Source organism: Apus apus, chromosome 21 (assembly GCF_020740795.1).
Source record: "Apus apus isolate bApuApu2 chromosome 21, bApuApu2.pri.cur, whole genome shotgun sequence".
In the NCBI taxonomy this organism is placed as follows: Eukaryota; Metazoa; Chordata; class Aves; order Apodiformes; family Apodidae; genus Apus; species Apus apus.
The window spans coordinates 2,901,026-2,918,729 of NC_067302.1; the positions used below are offsets into that span (position 1 = coordinate 2,901,026).

The following is a 17,704-nucleotide window of genomic DNA, read 5'->3' on the forward strand; positions in this document are numbered from 1 at the left end:
GGAGGGGGGGGGTGAGGAGGGAAAGGTTCCTGTACTTCAAGCAACTAAGCATTAAACAGTAATTTCACTGGAAAATTTCAATGGCCAGACCTGTGGGACAACATGGAGTTGGGAAATCAACCTGGCTGGGCATGGTGGGGCTTGGTGTGGCATGGACATGCAGAGCAGTGCACTCTGGTACAAGCTCTGACCATGTGGGATGGGTAGTGTGGCCAATGACATTAAGGGGGAACTTCCCTCCCCTTGGGAATCACCCTCTTCCACATCCTCTCCATCATGGGCTTGGGAGCTGCTGGATTGTCAAGGATTTGCTTGTCCTTAGGCTATGGCCACGCTTGTCACAGAACAAGTGTGCTGGAGAGCAGAAGAACAAGACATCATGGTGCCCAGGAGGACCCAAGAAAGGGAGAAGCATCCCCAGCCCTCGCAGGAGAGGTGGGATGATGCACTGCAGACAGGAGAGGTGCAGGCTGGGCTGGCAGGGCTGCTTTGGCTCAAGTCAGGGACCTGTTCAATTTAAGAGATCCTCAGCTGCCAGGTCCACAGATTTGACCCCACATGCTGATAACTGCTGCCTGGAGAGCTGTGAGCTCCAGCTCCTGCTGGCCCCAGCACCGCAGCTCCGGGTTGGGAGCATCTTCTCCTTGCACACAGGTCCCACCCGTGCCACCTTGTCCATCTTACTTCCCACCCTCCCCAAGACTCTGCTCTCACCTCGTACTCCTGCTTGAAGCCATAGCCTTCAGCTGTCTTCATCTGGTTGATGTGCTGGAGGAGATCAGCCACCCGCACGGCGGGATGGAGCTGCCCCGTGTGGTACGGGGACCCTTTGCGGCCGCACTGGCGGCGGGGGGAGCCCCCCAGCAGGCTGCTGGACTCATTGACCACACTGCTGCGCTGGTCACCTGCAGCAGGGGAGAGAGAACCAGGGCCATCAGGGGAGCAAAGCCTTGGACACATCCCCAACCACCTCCTCGCACCCGGAGAGGAGGGATAAGAGGGCACCTGGAAACCTAGATCCAAACCCCCAGGAGATGCTGGTGCTGCAGCTGGTCTCTCTCCAGGAGACACAAGTGGTCCAGAACCCCCTGTGATCTCTGCAGCTCTTCCCACACCACAAAGCAATAAACTCCCATGACAGCCTTTCAGGATCATAGCAAACCTGTCAGAAATCAGTGGGCAAGAGGAACAGCTGACAGGCAACCAGCCCCTGGGTTTAACGAGGAATTAATTGCAGGGGTTTGCAAGGTGCTGGTGGCTCCGTGCAGCCACACACTGAGGACCCACTTGGGTTTCCATGAGAAGCATTAGTGACTTTGTTTGACTGGAAGGAAACTGAGGCACAGTAAGGAACAGCCCCCAGACAGTGATGGAGCAGCCCATTCATTTACCTTCATTAACTAAGGATGTTTGCAACCAGGGGTGGCCTCAGCAGAGAGTGCCCCCAGCTGTGGCAGAACCCAAGCTCCCCAGATCATCTCCTCGGCCAAGGAAAGGGATGAGGAGATGCCAGCAGGAGGCAAGAGGGTGGGAGCAGGATGTGGCCCCACAGCCCCTTCCCTAAAACAGCAGCAACCCCAGCTCAGCCCTGACAGTCTTGGAGCATTTCAAAGACAGTAACTGAAAGATACTACACCTAGCTAGACGTTAGATGTGTCAAGAGGAGGAAAGGTTTGCCCTCTGGGCTTCTATTATCCAGGAGACAATGCCAGGAGGAGACTGAATCCTGCAGCCGGAGGAGCCGTGGCTGAGCAGCCTCTCGAAGCGACTGCGCCAGATGTCATTAGCATATGGTGGAAACTGGGGCATCCGAGCTCTTTTACAACTAAATCAGCACGGAGATGTACACTCCAGTGGGTGTTAAATTATCAGTCTCCCTCTGATGTGAAGGCTCTTCAACCCTTCAAGGCCCAGGGCTGTGCAGCCAAGCCAGGGGTGCTGGCTGGAGGCTGGTGGGAAGCCCTCAACCTCAGTGTAAGGCAAGAGTTGGGGTTCACTCAGCTTCAGGGGGTTGCAGACAGTGACTGAGCCCACAAAGAGCCTCAGTACCCCCCCAGCCACAAGCTCAAATCCCCACCCCAAGAGGCTGAGATGCAGAGACCCAGCTCAAGCCAGTGGTTTTCCTTCAGCAAAGCCTGGATGACCACAAAAGCTCCCACAGACACTGGCAAAATCTGCACCCTTGGAGGTTTACGCAGGGCAGGGAGAAGCCTCCAAGGTGCTACAGACATCAGGCTAAAACAGATGCACTAACTGCTCCTGAGCCTTGGAGAAACATTTCAGCTGGTTCAGGGATATTCAGGGATTACTGGGGAGCCCTGCTGTGGCTGGATGGGTCCCCCACCTTACCCCGGTTGCTGTAGTTGTGGGTGTCCATGAAGGAGAGCCCCAGGCGCTCGTCCTCCTGCAGGGTGCTCTGGTCAGTGAAGCTCCTGTCGATGGCACTCATCATGTGGGTCTTCTCGTGCCGGTAGTTAATGGTGGCTTTGGTCATGCTGACAGGTTTGCTGCAGCAGGATGAAAAGGAGAGCAGGGAAGAAGCCCAGGTAAGCAGGACTGACCCAACGGGGCTGTAAACCCCCCCCCCAAAGCTTGGGTTATTTGGGAGAGCAGGACGGACTATTTCCCACATCACCACACTTCAGTTTTCCAATGCTCTGAGCTGGTCACAGCCCCACATAGATCATCCCTCACCAGCTGCAGCAACTGCAGCAGCTCATCCTTAATGTCTCCTCCTGTCTCCCCCTGCCAAGAATCATAGAGTTGTCAGGGTTGGAAGGGACCCCTGGAGATCATCTAGTCCAACCCCTGCTAGGACAGGATCCCCTAGAGCAGATCCCACAGGATCCAGGCGGGTTGGGAATGTCTCCAGGGATGGAGACTCCACAGCCTCCCTGGGCAGCCTGTCCCAGGGCTCTGGTACCCTCACAGTCAAGAAGTAGGAAGGATGGAGAGGAGACCTGAGCCCATACTGGCACCTTGGTGGGGTTGGGACACTTCAAGATGCTGCTAAAATCCAGAATTCAACCCAGAGTCACTGACCCTTCCCCTTTAAGCTGCCTTTGGTCTTTTAACAAGCTCAGCAACATTATTTTTAAGGGCCCCTGGCTCAGGAAAATGTACTCAGCAGAGAAAAGGACTTGTTGGAGCAGGCAGGCAAGGGGGTGGCCGGGAGGAAGAGCAAAGGAGAGAGAGAATGGCAATTACTTACGGGTAATAGGAATAAGAATAGTAGTTCCTCCTGGCAAGCATGCAAACAAAGAGAAGAGCAGATATTGCATAAGCAGCTTCTCTCCAGCACAGGGAAGGGGGGTTACAGCTGCCAGAAACTCAGCTGCCAGAAAATTAAATGCACCATCAAAAAATCTGGCTCCCCTTTTGCATCTGTAAGTTATTTAACTTCAGGTAGGAGCTGGTATCCCCATGGCAGAGCCCAGGCACGAGCTCACAGGGTGACCATAATCCTCACACCTGGCTTGGGGTGTCCATAGCACCCTTGTTAGAGGGGTTATTCCACAATTTTTAAGACTGAACAGGAAATATGTCCAAAATAGGGCATCCCCCAAGGAGCTGGTGCAACCCCCGTGGGGAAAACAGGGTCAGGGCACCACATTTCCAGTGCACTGGTGCTTAAAGGTGAACATCTTCTCGGGGTGCATTTCTGTTCCAACATGTCAGTGTTTCTCCAAGAACAAAATGCTCTGGAGGAGATTTACAGGGTTGTCCCAGCTTCCCAACAGTACCAGATTCAGAGGCCTCAGCACCAGGTCTGATCTGTGGCTCTGGTTTGTCCTTTGGCAGGTTCACCCTGGGATGGTGAAGCAAAACTGCTCCTCCTCTTACCCCACCACACGGACAACAGGAAGGCAGCAGCAGCACTCACAGCTTCCAACCCACCATCCCAACAGCATCACTCCCAAAACCACATTTGCTCCATCAGATCCAAAGCCATACACACAGACACCATCCCAGAGCAACAGGGATGCTCCAGCCTTGCTTTGCCATAAATCACCACGAACCCTTTAAGGGCAAACGGAGCCATCAAGAAATCTGCAGATTTACAGGGGCTGAGCTTGTGTCCTGCTATTTTTCTGTCTGCCCCCCCAGGCTGTTAACATACTTTCCTCCCATCATCCCAAGCCCTACACAGGGAAAGCATTTCAGAGCTGGCTTTTTCCCCCCTGCTTTCAGAGCCCCCCCGGCTCGGCGCTGCTTTGAGCCCCGCACAGCAAGAAGCTGCTTTCCAGGGCACTGAACCCAAGTGAAAAGAAGCAGCAGCTCCCAGGGATGAGTGTCCCCAAAAGCCCTCACCCTCCTCCCTCCCACCCCACCAAGCTTCCAGAGTGAAAGTCCACAGCTACATTCATGCCAGCTCCCTGACAAGCAAGATGGGGAGAGTGGGGACTCCCCAGGGGGGTGGGGGAGCAGTCTGGGGATCCCCAGGGGTCCATCAATCAGCCCTGGGAAAACCTCTCCTCTGGTGTGCACCCAAATTTGAACGACTCACTCAAAGCCAGCTGGAGGTTCTCAGCCAGGGATTGTTCCCATTTCACTGGAAGCTCAGTGGCTTCCCATTAAAACAAGGCCAGGAGGAGCTGGGATGGTCCAAGCATCTGCACCCCAGGCATGGGCAGCCTGGCCCTGGAGGAAGGGGAGATGCTGCTTCTCCCAACAATCCCAAGGAACTGGAGCCTGGGACAAGTGCCAGAGCCTGCCCAGGTGTTGGAGCAGGACCCACTGCACCACTTTTCAGGCAAGAGCCAGGGGAGGAGCCTTCTTCCAGCCATTCTCCCAGAACCAAGCACCCCCAGGCTCTACCCCCCCAGTGCTGGGTGCTCACCCACCATCTTGGTGGGGTAACAGCAGAAAGGTGCAATTCCTTCCCCTCCTCCCCATCTCAATGCCAAGGAGCTGGTGTTCCCCTTCCCTAATCCATCCCTAGAGTGGCCACCAGTATGGCTGGAGCCAGGACAACAATGCTGCTGCAGACAGACCCAGCTCTGGGCTGACCAAGCAGCAGGGAAGCCCTGAGACAAGATCTCAGGGCTAATTAAGCTGATTTTTGTAATGTTGGGCTGGAGAGGTGCAGGGCTGCACACCCTGGGGTGTCCTGGTGGGCTGGGGACAGCTGGGCTCAGCCCAGGACCCCTCCAAGCCAGAAGCATTTTCACTGATTCAGAATCAACAGAGCATCACCAAGCTGAGAAGGAGCAGAACAAGAGGAAAAAGACTGAAAAATATGGGGGAGAGGGACAGTGAACAGCACTGCAGAAGGCAAGGGGACATCCCTGGGATTCCTCTCCTTGGTCCTCAGTGTCCCCTGTGCCTCCCACAGTGTCCAGTGTCACAGAGCAAGGAAGACACCAGGATGCACGAGCACATGGAGCCACAGCTCAAGGGAGGGTTTGGAGTCTGCCCAGTGTGGCAGTATCACCACCAGTAACTCCCAGTTAGTGCTGGGGTGGTGGGGAAGGGCTGAGCTGGGAGGAGGGGACAGATGAAGACACCAGGGACTCCTCACCCTTTCCGAATGACGACGATGATGGCTCCCAGGAGGATGATCAGGACAATGAGCCCTCCAGCACAGATCCCCAGGATCAGGCCCATCTCCTCCGAGTGCTGTGACACCTCCAGGGGACGTTTGCTCTCTTTGCAGGCAGCTGCCAGGGGACAAGGACAGGCAGGAGGAGTCAACGCTCAGCTCCAGGGGGTCTGGCAACACCAGCCAGGGAAACACTGGGATTTGTCCCATGGGATGCACGTTGCTCCTTGAACACATTTTACTGCATTTTATTTCTTTTTGAATTACAGGGCTCTGCAGTGCCACACTGGGACCCCAGGCAAGTCCCCTCTTGGGTCCCCACGGGGTGAGACAGTCCCTTTGTGCCACCTTTTGTCACACCCCACCCAAGCTTGTCCATCCCTGGTTCAGCATCCAGCACCACTGACTCCAGCCTCCCACTGTCTCCACAATCACAGATTCAGGAGGAAAAACTCAACCAAGGGGAAAACCGGGACACCAAAGAACACGGGAAACAAACCATCCCCACCACTGGCAGCACCAGTTCCACCACTGGGAGCAGCCACAGGTCCGGGAAAGGGAGGACTCACCTTTGCGGGCGATCCGGACACAGTTCAGCCGTGTTTCCTATGGAGGAAAAAGAGGAATCAGTGTGGGATGAGCATCCCAGCGGCTCCACTCCCTGCTCCCAGCAAGGCTGGGGGGACACGAGGCTGATCCATGGGTGCTTGGACCCCCAAATTAAGGGAGTTTGCAGGTGATTGGTGCTGCAGGACCTGCCGCTGCTGAGCCGACGTGGCTCTGGCGGATGCACACACCAAGAGATGCTGCTGAATGGTTTGTCCCCAGAGTCCTCAAACCAGAGTCCATCTGTTCAACTGAAGCCACCACTCCTGACACAGAGGGGACAGCAAAGCTCAGGAGCACCAAAGGAGAGACCCAGCAGAGCCAGCACATCACTGACTATGGTTAAGACACTCCCAAGTCATCATTCAGAGCTTTGTGGGGTTTTATTCTTCCATCCATCCAAGTTTCCAAGCCCCATCCCCAGTGCTCCGTGGGTGCTGCCAAGGTTGCTGTGAGGGCTTCCAGCTCAGTTCTCCAAAAGATTATTTCTTTTTTTTTTTGCACTTTTAGGGATGGGTTCAGCTAAAATATTCCATCTTTTCATGGATCCAAATTCCATTGCAAAATAAAAAGCACCATTTTGGCAGGACTGTCTTCTTTCCCGAGCATCCTCCAGCCCCCTCAGGACACCAGTGCTGGCAATGCTGCTCCATCCACCCTCCAACCAAGACCTGCCCCTGCAGTGTTCCCAGGGCAGGGCCAGCTCCAGCACTGCTCTCCCTGCAGTCACCAGCTCTTGCTTCTCCTGCTTCTTGCTTCATCTGGCACAAAACCCACAAAAAACCCAAGCTGGGATCCAGCTTTTTTCACAACATCTGACGGCAGCAGGGACAACTCCACTGCCTCCCAGCAGGAAGGCAATAAACCAGCATCAGCCACCAGTTATTATCCAGCAGCATCCGAGCGAGCCAGAGCTGAGATCCTCCCCATCCATAATTACAGCCCAGTGAGGTGTGAACAATCCCAGAGCAGAGGAAAGGATCCAAAACCCAGCACCTTTCCAGCAAAACAGAGCCGCGCAGGATGAGGATGCTGCCGTGGTCCTGTTGCTTCTCTTCCATAGCCCATCCTCTCCCACGTGGGATGGAGCTGCTGGAGCAGGTGAAGCCAAGAAGGGTCCCAGTGGTCCCACTGGGAGGAAAATCAGCCCGGAGGATGCAGGGGCTGCTGCTGGAGTGGGGCTGTGATGCCTTTGCTGAGAGAACAGGCAGCGGCAGGCAGGGAGAAGGCAGCCCAGGAACTTGGCAGCTTCCCAGGAGCTCTCTGGAGCAGTCGCTGTGCCAGCAGCAGGTCCCAGTAAGGCACACGTGGCTCCTGCTGCCCAAACAGTCCTTTTCCACCCCAATTTTAGCCCCAGGAAGGTGAGCTCCTCCCCCAGCACTGGTTGGGGTCCCAGCCAGTACTGCAGTGCTTGGCAGAAGCTTCATCACCCCCAGCTTTGGCACCAGGAGGGGGACAGGCACAGCCCAGGGGTGCTGGGAGGAAGGAGGACACCCACCCATGATCCCAGTGTGCCACAGGGGTGGCCCAGAGCACCAGCTCCCTCCAGACAGGACACTGAGTGTGATTCCCCAAGGGGATCTAAAACAAGTCCCATTTTTTCTGACCTCCCCAGACTCCAGGCAGGTTCCTGCCCGGTCCAACCACACCCCATACACCCCATTGGATGGAGTGACATCCCACAGCTACTCACCCCTTTGAGGTTGCTCATGGCTTGGAAGTAGATGAGATAGGCCTTCTTGGGCTCCAGCGGTGGGTTCCAGTAGCCACTGTAGGTCTGGTTGTCCCCCACAGTGAAGGGTTTGGCTTCAGTGAGGCTGCTGGCAGGCAGCTCAGCCCCAAAGTAGTGGACAGAGCCACGGGACACGGCGTCGTCGAAGGTGAGCGGCACCGGGAAGCACTCGGGTCCTCCCAGCTCCCGCTTCAGCTTCTTGGGCCGCTCTTCTTCCACGATGACCTGGTAAGTGCTGGTGAAGGGCCAGGCATGGGTTAGCTTCATGGGAAGGATGCTCCTGGCCTTCCCCCACGGGGGTCTCACCCTCGTGCACCCCCAGCCTACCTGATGGGAGCCCCCCTGCCCTGCGCCGGCCGCAGCAGCACCGTGATGGTGCTCTCCGACTCGCCCAGCGGCGATGGCATGTCCCCGTAGTCGAAGGTGGGAGCTGCAAAGGGGACAGGAATAGAGGGGGCAGGGGTGAGTCCTGGTCCCCAGGGATGCACTCGGAGCTGTCTGGCCACTCAGGGGGAAACTGAGGCACAAGCAGCCTTGTCCATGGCATCACCAAAGGGTGTCATGTGGATTATTGCAAAGAAAGAAGAGTCCTCCAAGTCTCAAGCATCCCACCCAGGGCAGAAGCACACCCAAGCCAGCCCAGCAGCACCCCAGCACCAAGGCAGGGACCCCCTCATGCCCAGCACAGCCCCCCAGCCCCTATGAGCTGCCATTGGGATCCAGTGCCCCCATTAGGACCTATGTCAGCTTATTTGTTGTGGTTAATAGCGATGCCGCAGACACAAGCAAACAGTCCCAAATATTGTGAGGTTAATTAACAAGCCCAATTAATCCCTTGATTAAACACTGATGGCTCAGACAGCACCAGTGCTCCAGGTGTGGGGGGCTCACAGCACAGCTGCCACCACCAAGAGAATCCTTTAGTAGCAGCAGCCAGTTTCCAAAATCCACAAGAGGGTGGCGGAGGCTCTGGCACTGCCACCGTGTACCAGCGTGGAGGAGAAGCACCATGTCTGGAGCCCAGGGAACCTACCAGAGATGTTGGTGGTGATCTCAGTGAGTGCTGTCTGGCCAAAGCCCTTGCCAGTGCGGGCCCGGACTGAGAAGAGGTAGGTGGTGCCAGGGTGGAGGTTGGAGAAGACGTGGTAGGTCTCGTTGCGCAGTTTGGAGACGGTGCGTCGCGGGCCGGGCACGTTGACCGCTGGGTCGGAGGACTCGATGCTCTGGTAGCTGATCTGCAGGGACAGGGCAACAGCCATGGTGAGGGGAGAGAGCCCAGGTCCCAGGAGAAGGGGTTAGAGGGGATGGTCACAGGGGCAGCCTGGAAGGCAGGCACTTTTGGTGGAAAATAAGGGGTCCACTGGAAATGCCAGTGTTGGATGATACTGGTGACCCCGAGAGCAGCACCCTGAAGAGCAGGACCCCCAGCAGGACCCCGTCCCCAATAAGATGAACACTGCCTGGATCCATGCTCCAAACAAAGGGCTCAGGGCAGCAGTAACACCACAGCCACCCTTAGTCCCAGTGATCCAAAGTGGTGGCTGCCTCAGGTCCCACTCACTGCATCCTCCTGACACCCCCCATGTCCCCAGGGGTCCCCCACAGGTGCCGCAGCCTCAGGACGTACCTCGTACTGCGTGATGAGGCCGTTGGGCTCCACTGGTTCCTCCCACTTCAGAAATATCATGTCCTCCAGTGGGGTGAAGGTGAGGGACTCCGAGGCAATGCCACCAGGCACTGGAGAGGGAAGGGGGGACATGCTTGGATACAGAGAGAAACCCATCTGGAAGGATAAATCCTCCAGGAAAGCCCTCCAGGTGGCTGCAGCAGCTCTGCCCTGACAGAGCCACCATGTCCCCTCTGCTCCAGAACATGCCACTAGACAGGCTGGGGACTCCTCAGGGAGATGGGGCTCCCCAGGGAGATGATGCTCCTGCTGTGCTCCTGAGCCCACTGGTGGCACTTTGCCATGACACAAACCCAGCAGGTCCCATTTCTGCCAGCAGAGCAGCAAGCCCTGGGTGCCACCACGGGCAGAGCTCACCTGAGCTCACCAAGGAGAGGAAAGGAAAAAGAATTCTCTTTTCCCACACAACCCAAATTCCCTCTGGAGCCACCAGCATCTTCTGGAGATGCTGCCAACGCTCCCCTGGCGAGAGATAAGATCCTCATCTGCAGAGAGGCTTGACGTGCCCCAGCCTTCCACTCTAATTAACACCCCCAACAATAAGCACAAACAACAGCAGCCATGAACAGCACCAGGCTCGATACTCGCTTCTTTACCACAGATTTCTTGACCCAAGGGGGTCAGGGAGGGGGACAGGAGGGGCGATGGCCCTTCAAAGCCCCCGATCCCCAGCAGCATCCTCCTCTCAACACCCAAAACACGCCCCCTTCTCCTTGCAGTGTGTCCTCAGCTCTTCCCCTCTGCCTTCCCTTCCTTGCAGGGTTTGTTCAGATCTAATTACGGGGCCGGGAGAGCGAGCACCGGCCGCGTGTTCCCCACCGTGCAAAGACACCGTTTCCACTTGATTTACAAGTTCATTTCACCAGAGGCACCGTGTCCTACACGTGTACTCAAGGCACTTATTAAATTCGTGGAGAATTAGAGAAACCTTTAGGGCAGGAACGTGCATCTCTATAGATCCATTTATATACATGCATTGCTAGATGTATGTCTTGGTACAGGCACCAGGCACTTGTGCAGGCACCAGGATGAGACCAGGGGAGGTACACAACAACTCCCAGGTGTGTGTACACCCCTCTGCCATATATATATATAAATATATAGGCATATATATATATTTAATGCATTTACTTTATTTATTCATGCACTGCACATGACCTGCCTGCAGAACTGGCTCCCTGCACACTCATCCCCATGGCACCAACACACTGCCATGGCATTTCCACATGCCCCTATGTGGGAAGCTCATTGTTTCATGCAGACATAGTCAAGAATCTCCAGCTGAGGGTCACCAACCTTCCCAAGCTCCCCTGGATCTATACAGGGCCACCTCAACACCAGCTGGGCAACCTACAGATCAATCACCCTCTTCCCTGCACCCAGGACCCAACAGGACTTCACCTGGGGTCCAAGGGGGATGCTGTGAAAAACACCTATGGTTTAAGCACAGTTATCAATGCTCCAGAAATGGATTTTCTAACCCCAAAACCAGGGTTTCTCCCCTGGGGGGGTGGAGTGAGCATCTTTGCAGCCCACACCAGCCCCCCCACAACAAGCCCCAGGGCTGCAGCAGTGGATGCTGCAACTAGAGCTGCCCTGGCACCAAAATAAATCCCAATCAAGGGTCCTATTATTAACAAGTTTGGGCTTAATTGCACAGGCTGCTGCTCATCACCCAGCTCGAGGGGCTGGAATCCTCATTACCCTCCAAGCAGGCTGAGAGGTGCTGGGACAAGTCCATGTGTAGTACCTGCAGTATCTATGGGCAGACATCCATCAATCCATCACCCTTTAGACCCCAGGGGGGAAGCCCCAAACCCCAGTTGGTCCAGGCACAGGGGAAAGCAGCTGGAGTGATGACAGCAGAGCAAAAAACATCTGGAGTATGAATATTCCCTAGGAAAACAGCTGGAGCAGTCACAGTGCAGTGAGAACAGCTGAAGCAGCCACAGACAGAAAATTAGCCAGTAGGAGCATGAAGCTCGAGCTCCTGGTGGGGCAGATCAGGGCTGGGGGTGTAGGAAGAGCCAGAGAAAGGTGACAAAATTCAGGCAGCCGAGATGGAAACAGGACCTAGAGACCTTCCCAGCTCTGCAGGCTTTCCCTTCCAGCCTGGGAACTGGGAGTGCTGAGCCAGCCAGGCTTTGGTGGGTCCCCATTCAAGGCAAGTCCCAAGCAGGGGGTTTTGTGGCAGGATTCTCCTGGGGATCATCCCAGGGCTGGGAGCTGCTCGGATCCTGTGCAGTTATCAGCTCCTCCACCTTCACTGCTGACTCGTGATGCTAAAAAGTGTTTTGGAGACGAGTTCCTTTCTTGCTTCACAGTAAACTCTGGTGACTGCACAACAGCCAGGGATGCTCCTGCCAGACTCAGCATCCAGCACCCAGCCCAGGGCACAGTGGGTCCCTGTCCCCACACCAGCCCCCACCTCTGCCCTCAGCAGAGCAGGATGGGACCCCCCAGCCCCACCAGCTGCAGAACCAACCACCAGAGCAGCAGTTTCTGGGGGCTGCTCTGCTGTCCTTGACAGGGCTGAGCCACCAGAGCATGTGGAGGAGATGCTGGTGGGGCTATGACAAGGACATGATGGGCAAGAGTCATTAGCAGAGCTGCCAGTCCTGGAATGTGGCCTGTCACTGATGGGTGGCACTGGAGACAGGGAGCCAGCTCCACCCTGCACCTCTGCCACATTCACTGCATCTTCAGAGTCCAAAATGATGGAGAGCTGCAGCTGGGGAACACAGTGCAGGGTCAGGCCAGACTTGGGAGACCTCTCCAGTGGCCCCAGCTCTGGGACATCCTCAGGGAAGGGCTGGGAAAGAGCATGAAACGTCAGACCCAGGAGTCCTGGAGCAACGCTGGAGCCTCCAGTGAGGACATCAGCCCCACTCAGGTGCCAAGAGTGGGGACTCAAACCCTGGGCATGGCCAGGACAGGATGAAGAGAAACAGCTCAGCTCTTCAGAAGCAACACTGCTGGCAAATAACCAGGGCCAGACACCCCTTATCAACACACGCTCATTCACAGAGCTCATCTGCACAACCTAAACCCACCTGAGAGCAGAATTAACCAGGGCAGAGCTCTGGGGGAAGCCAAGCAAAGCTGAGCTGGGCTCTGGTTATCAGCAATTAACCCTGAAACATCACATCGAGTTAATCAGCAACCGAGCAGGTGAAAGATGCCACCCAAGTGCAAAGCATTGATTGTTTTAATTGTAATTGTTACTGCTGCTGAACTTTGGTTCCACGCTAAGGGATGAGAAGGATGATTTCTGCTGGGATAAGTTCAAAGAATCAGAGTGGTGGGGGCTGGAAGGGACCTCTGGAGATCATCCAGTCCAACCCCTGCTAGAGCAGGATCCCCTAGAGCAGATCCCACAGGATCCAGGTGGGTTGGGAATGTCTCCAGGGATGGAGACTCCACAGCCTCCCTGGGCAGCCTGGCCCAGGGCTCTGCCGCCCTCACAGTCAAGAAGAATTTTCTCACATTCAGGTTCAACCTCCTGTGTTCCAGCTTTTGCCCATTGCCCCTTGTCCTGTCACTGGACACCAGAAAAGTTGGGCATCACTCAACTCCTGCACCCTCCACCTAAAATGCTCCGGCCAGAGGACAAGGGCAGGGCTGGGAAATGACAGACCCAGGAGTCCCTACAGTGACATCCCCATCCTGTCCCCTTGTGTCCCCCCAAGCCACTCCCAGCATTCCCCTTTCCCATCTGCCATCATTGTCCCTTTCTTCCACCTCCCCTCACACAGCCCTGGGACAGCAACCACCTTTCCACCTGCCAGTCAGTGTGATGGCCACAGCAGCCACCCCATCACGCTCCAGGATGTGCACCAGGCCCCAGGAAACACCCCGGCGGGGGGATAAAGCACCTCCCGGGCAAACTCACCATCCTCATCTGTCTGGAATATCACCTCCTTGCCCTCCTTGCGACCCTCGGGGTTGGAGAGGATGAGCTTGACGTGGATGTTCTTGTAGGGCAGCAGGTTTTTGATGGTGTAGCGGTTGGCGTTGCGCTCCATCTTCACGCACTCCCGGAAGGTCTGGTTGTGGCCGGAGCCCACGGAATAGCGGTAGCAGAGCGAGACGGTGTAGGTGTGACAGCGGGTCAGGTTGTAGCCCAGTGGCTCCCACTGCAAGGTCAGCTGCCTGGACTGGATTTCGGAGAAAGCCAAGCCTTTGGGGGCCCGCATGGGCTCTAGGGGGGAAGAGGGATGGGGAGGGATGAGTGACGGAGCAAAACGGCTCGTGGGTTTGTGTGTGTTATGGAGCTGCTGGAGAGGGTCCAGAGGAGGCCACGGGGATGATCCAAGGGCTGGAGCAGCTCTGCTCTGGAGACAGGCTGGGAGAGTTGGGGTGTTCAGCCTGGAGAAGGCTCCAGGGAGACCTTAGAGAGCCCATCCAGCCCATCCAGCCCCAGTCACGCTGCCTGCCCAGGGCCTGGGGTGGCAGGGGACCTGCCCAAAGCCACCTGGGATTGGAAGGTGACCCTGCCCAAGGCTACCCAGGGTGGCCAGGCTGCAGTGTGGGACCCACCTGCACACTTGGTGCGGCTGATGAGGGGTGGTCCTGGTTTGCCAGTGCCCCCCTCGCCAGGGCGGGTGAGCAGGACACTGATCTCATATTCCGTGTCTGGATCCAAGTGCCAGAGCTTGTAGGTCTGCATGTTGACAGCATGGACCTCCGACCAGGGCCCCGAGGTCATGCGGTACTCGATCTCCTTGCGCACAATGGGGCCGTCCCCGATGATGGAGTTGGTGTTGAGCTGGATGATGAGGTAGGTGGAGCCAGCCCGGAGCAGCTGGGGGGGTGCAATGGGTGTGGGGGGCTCTGGAAGAGATCAGAGATGGGGCAGGTGGAGCATCTCGCTCCTGAAGCAGCTCCACAGCATCCCCAGCCCTGAAGTCAGGCCAACACCACCACAGGCACCACTATTTATTGTGTATTATTCTTAGCTAGCACAGTTGAGACATTCACAAAGTCTCTTCCCAAACAAACCCAGAACCTGCAGACTGGAGGGCATGGGACAGACTGGGACCCCCACCCAGTTGATGTGGGGATTGGCCCTCAAGTACATGAGGGCATCATGGACACTGGCTCAGGTTGGCCAAGGAAATTGTGGCTGCCCCATCCCTAGCAGTGTTGAAGGGCAGGTTGGATGGGGCTTGGAGCAACCTGGGCTGGTGGGAGGTGTCCCTGCCCATGCAGGGGGGTTGAATCTAGATGATCTTTAAGGTCCCTTCCAACCCAAACCATTCCATCATTCTATTTTCATCCAGTATCTACACTTCAGCCCATGCACGTGCCCTCCACTGCTCTAACAGCTGCACTAGGGTTTCAGCTGATCAATCCTTAATTATCTTGATAAGGCACACTGCCAGGTGGTGCTGCACAGTTGCAAGGTAATTAATTAATTCCCACCTCCTGCAATCAAAAACAAATGATCTAAGGCCACCAGGAAATGTAGCTTCCTGGTTTTACGTTGTAGTGTAGTGACTCATTCCCATGAGAAACTGCAACTCCACTGACCCCCAGTATCTCACCACCCTCCAGCATCCCACCTTCCTCCTCCTCTGCCAAAGCCAAGCAGAAACAGCCCATCCACAACCCAGAAACCCAGCAGGCAACAGCCAATCTCACCCACCTTTCACGATGAGCTCTGCAAAGTTGGAGACCCCCGAGCCACGGCTGGACTGGGTGATGCAGCGGTACAGGTCCTGCTGCTCCTTGGACACCTGCTCCAGCTGGAAGGTGGCCAGGAAGCGCCGGTGGCTGATGTGCTTCACGGAGGTGGCAGGGACCATCTCACCACTCAGCCTCTGCCCAAGGGGGACAGACAAGATGTCACCAGCCCACCCAGCGTGACACCCAAATATGTCCCCCAAAGGATGTCTGCTTAAAACAGGGCGTTGGTTGCCCTTCTCCCCCTTGCCCAGCAGGGTCTCCTCCTGAAGGGGAGGCCCGGTGGCACCGCAGAAGCCACGGGTTGAGGGTGGAGATGGTGGTTCCACCCAGCCCGTCGCTCACCTGCATGAGGAAGCGCTCGGCCTCGGCGGCCTTGCCGGCGGCCACGCACTGGAAGGTGGCGTTCTGCCCCGCGTTGACCTCCACATCACCCAGGCGGGAGAAATGAGGAGCTTTGGCTGCCGAGGGACACAACCCAGAGGTGACCGAGGTGGCCAAGTGCTGCAAAAATCCCACCGCTCCCCCCAAGAACCCATGCGGGATGCTTGGATTGGAGCCCAGCTCTGAACGGGCTCAGTTCCTCATCCTGGGTTCAGGATTTTCTTCCCATTCCCATAAAATCAGGCAGTGTCCCGGGGAGGGATGCAGTGTTCCGCCTCCAGGATCCCACGGCACAGGCTATGGGGCTGACAGAGAGGGGCAGGTCTCCTACCCCCCTCACAAAGTCTAGAATAAACAGCAGGTGAACCCCAACAGCCAACACGCTGGGACAGCCTAGGATTTCAGGTCCCCGCCAGCCCAGGTGGCCTCTCTCAACAGGAACACTCGGGCCACGTGCTCAGTCTGCATTTCAACAAGGTTTTATAAAAACTGCAACACCATTGGAGGGGAAGGATAAAGGAACCCCAGAGGTACCCAGGAGATGGAGCTGGCAACAGGCCTACCGGGTGCCACCAGGCTGCACATCAGCCTCACTCCATCACCTCTCCCCAGGACCACCCCAACGGGCACCAGCTTTGAACCCACTGCCCAGCCCAGCACCCTCCACCCGCCCGGGTCCCATCCTGACACTCACAGCACGGATAGTTCAAGAGCAAAATGTCGTCCAAGCCGAGGTAGCCCCGGCGCTCGCTGGAGACCACCGCCTCGAAGAGGACCTGCAGCACCCAACAGGGGGGTCAGCTACGGAGAGGGGAGCTGGGCTGTGCAAAGCGGGGGTCCCAGGCCATGCAAAAGGGGTTCTGCTGGGCTCACCTGGTACTCGTTGGGCCAGAACAAGCTGACGGCCAGCTCAGCCTGGTGCCACTGGCGGCCGTGGGAGCCGGAGGCGTTCCAGACGGCGCTGCCCGCCGGGGCGCCCGTCACCCGCACATAGGCGCGCAGGGTGCCGGGGCTGTGGCCGTCCCGGCTGTACATGAAGTAGCTGAACTGGAGGCAGTGGGTGTCATTCTCGCTCAGCGCCTGGAAGAGCAGGTGAGCTTTCTGGCCCGGGGCGTGCTGCGAGGAGTTCACCATCAGGTAGGAGCCTGCGGCGGAGGGAGAAGGGGGGAGAGCGTGGAGTAACCCCCCTGCTCCACGTCTCCTGAGCTTGGCAAGCAGGGATGCAGAATCACAGAATCATTCTGGTTGGAAAAGATCTTTAAGATCTTTCAGTACAACCATAACCCAACTCTACCAAACCATTAATCCAACTCAACCAAGTGCGGTGCTTAAACCATGTCCCTCAGCACCACACACAGACATCTTCGAAACACCTCCAGGAATGGTGACTGGGTTGGAGTGATCTTCAAGATCATCTAGATCCAACCCCCTGCCTGGGCAGGGACACCTCCCACCAGCCCAGGTTGCTCCAAGCCCCATCCAACCTGCCCTTCAACACTGCCAGGGATGGGGCAGCCACAGCTTCCCTGGGCAACCTGGGCCAGGCTCTCACCACCCTCACACCCAAGAATTTCCTCCTCATGTCCAACCTCAATCTCCCTCTTCCAGTTTTCATCCATCCCCCTTGTCCTCTCCCTCCCTGCCCTTGTCCCAAGTCCCTCCCCAGCTTTCCTGGAGCCCCTTCAGGCACTGGAAGGTGCTCTGAGGTCTCCCTGCAGCCTTCTCTTCTCCAGGCTGAACACCCCAACTCTCCCAGCCTGTCTCCAGAGCAGAGCTGCTCCAGCCCCTGGATCATCTCCATGGCCTCCTCTGGACTCTCTCCATAAGCTCCATGTCCTTCTTGTGTTGGGGCCTCCAGAACTGGACCCTGCAGTGGTAGGGAGGGTCTCACCAAAGTGGAGCAGACGGGGAGAATCCCCTCCCTTGACCTGCTGGGGATGCAGCCCAGGACACGGGTGGGTTCTGGGCTCCAGCACACGGTGCTGGGTCACGTCGAGCTTCTCATCCACCATCACCCCCACATCCTTCTCCTCAGGGCTGCTCTCAATCCACTTTGCACCCAGCCTGG

The 17,704-nt window shown here is 56.7% G+C and overlaps 1 protein-coding gene across 5 annotated transcripts in view; it reads right to left on the reverse strand.

Annotated features, from left to right (window-relative positions):
- PTPRU (protein tyrosine phosphatase receptor type U) overlaps positions 1–17,704 on the reverse strand; it is a 60,733-nt gene that overhangs the window by 23,023 nt on the left and 20,006 nt on the right. For 3 of the 5 annotated variants that reach the window (XM_051637749.1, XM_051637748.1, XM_051637752.1), the window contains exons 3-17: positions 16,510–16,781; positions 16,331–16,412; positions 15,598–15,713; positions 15,215–15,389; positions 14,107–14,400; positions 13,460–13,768; positions 9,508–9,617; positions 8,914–9,115; positions 8,208–8,310; positions 7,842–8,115; positions 6,112–6,148; positions 5,522–5,660; positions 3,212–3,241; positions 2,350–2,507; positions 715–905 (exon numbers count right to left, since the gene is read on the reverse strand). In XM_051637749.1, the coding sequence (XP_051493709.1) occupies positions 715–905; positions 2,350–2,507; positions 3,212–3,241; positions 5,522–5,660; positions 6,112–6,148; positions 7,842–8,115; positions 8,208–8,310; positions 8,914–9,115; positions 9,508–9,617; positions 13,460–13,768; positions 14,107–14,400; positions 15,215–15,389; positions 15,598–15,713; positions 16,331–16,412; positions 16,510–16,781 (2,492 nt within the window). The remainder of the gene's footprint in view (positions 1–714; positions 906–2,349; positions 2,508–3,211; positions 3,242–5,521; positions 5,661–6,111; positions 6,149–7,841; positions 8,116–8,207; positions 8,311–8,913; positions 9,116–9,507; positions 9,618–13,459; positions 13,769–14,106; positions 14,401–15,214; positions 15,390–15,597; positions 15,714–16,330; positions 16,413–16,509; positions 16,782–17,704) is intronic. The other 2 variants (XM_051637751.1, XM_051637750.1) reach the window with 1 other exon arrangement.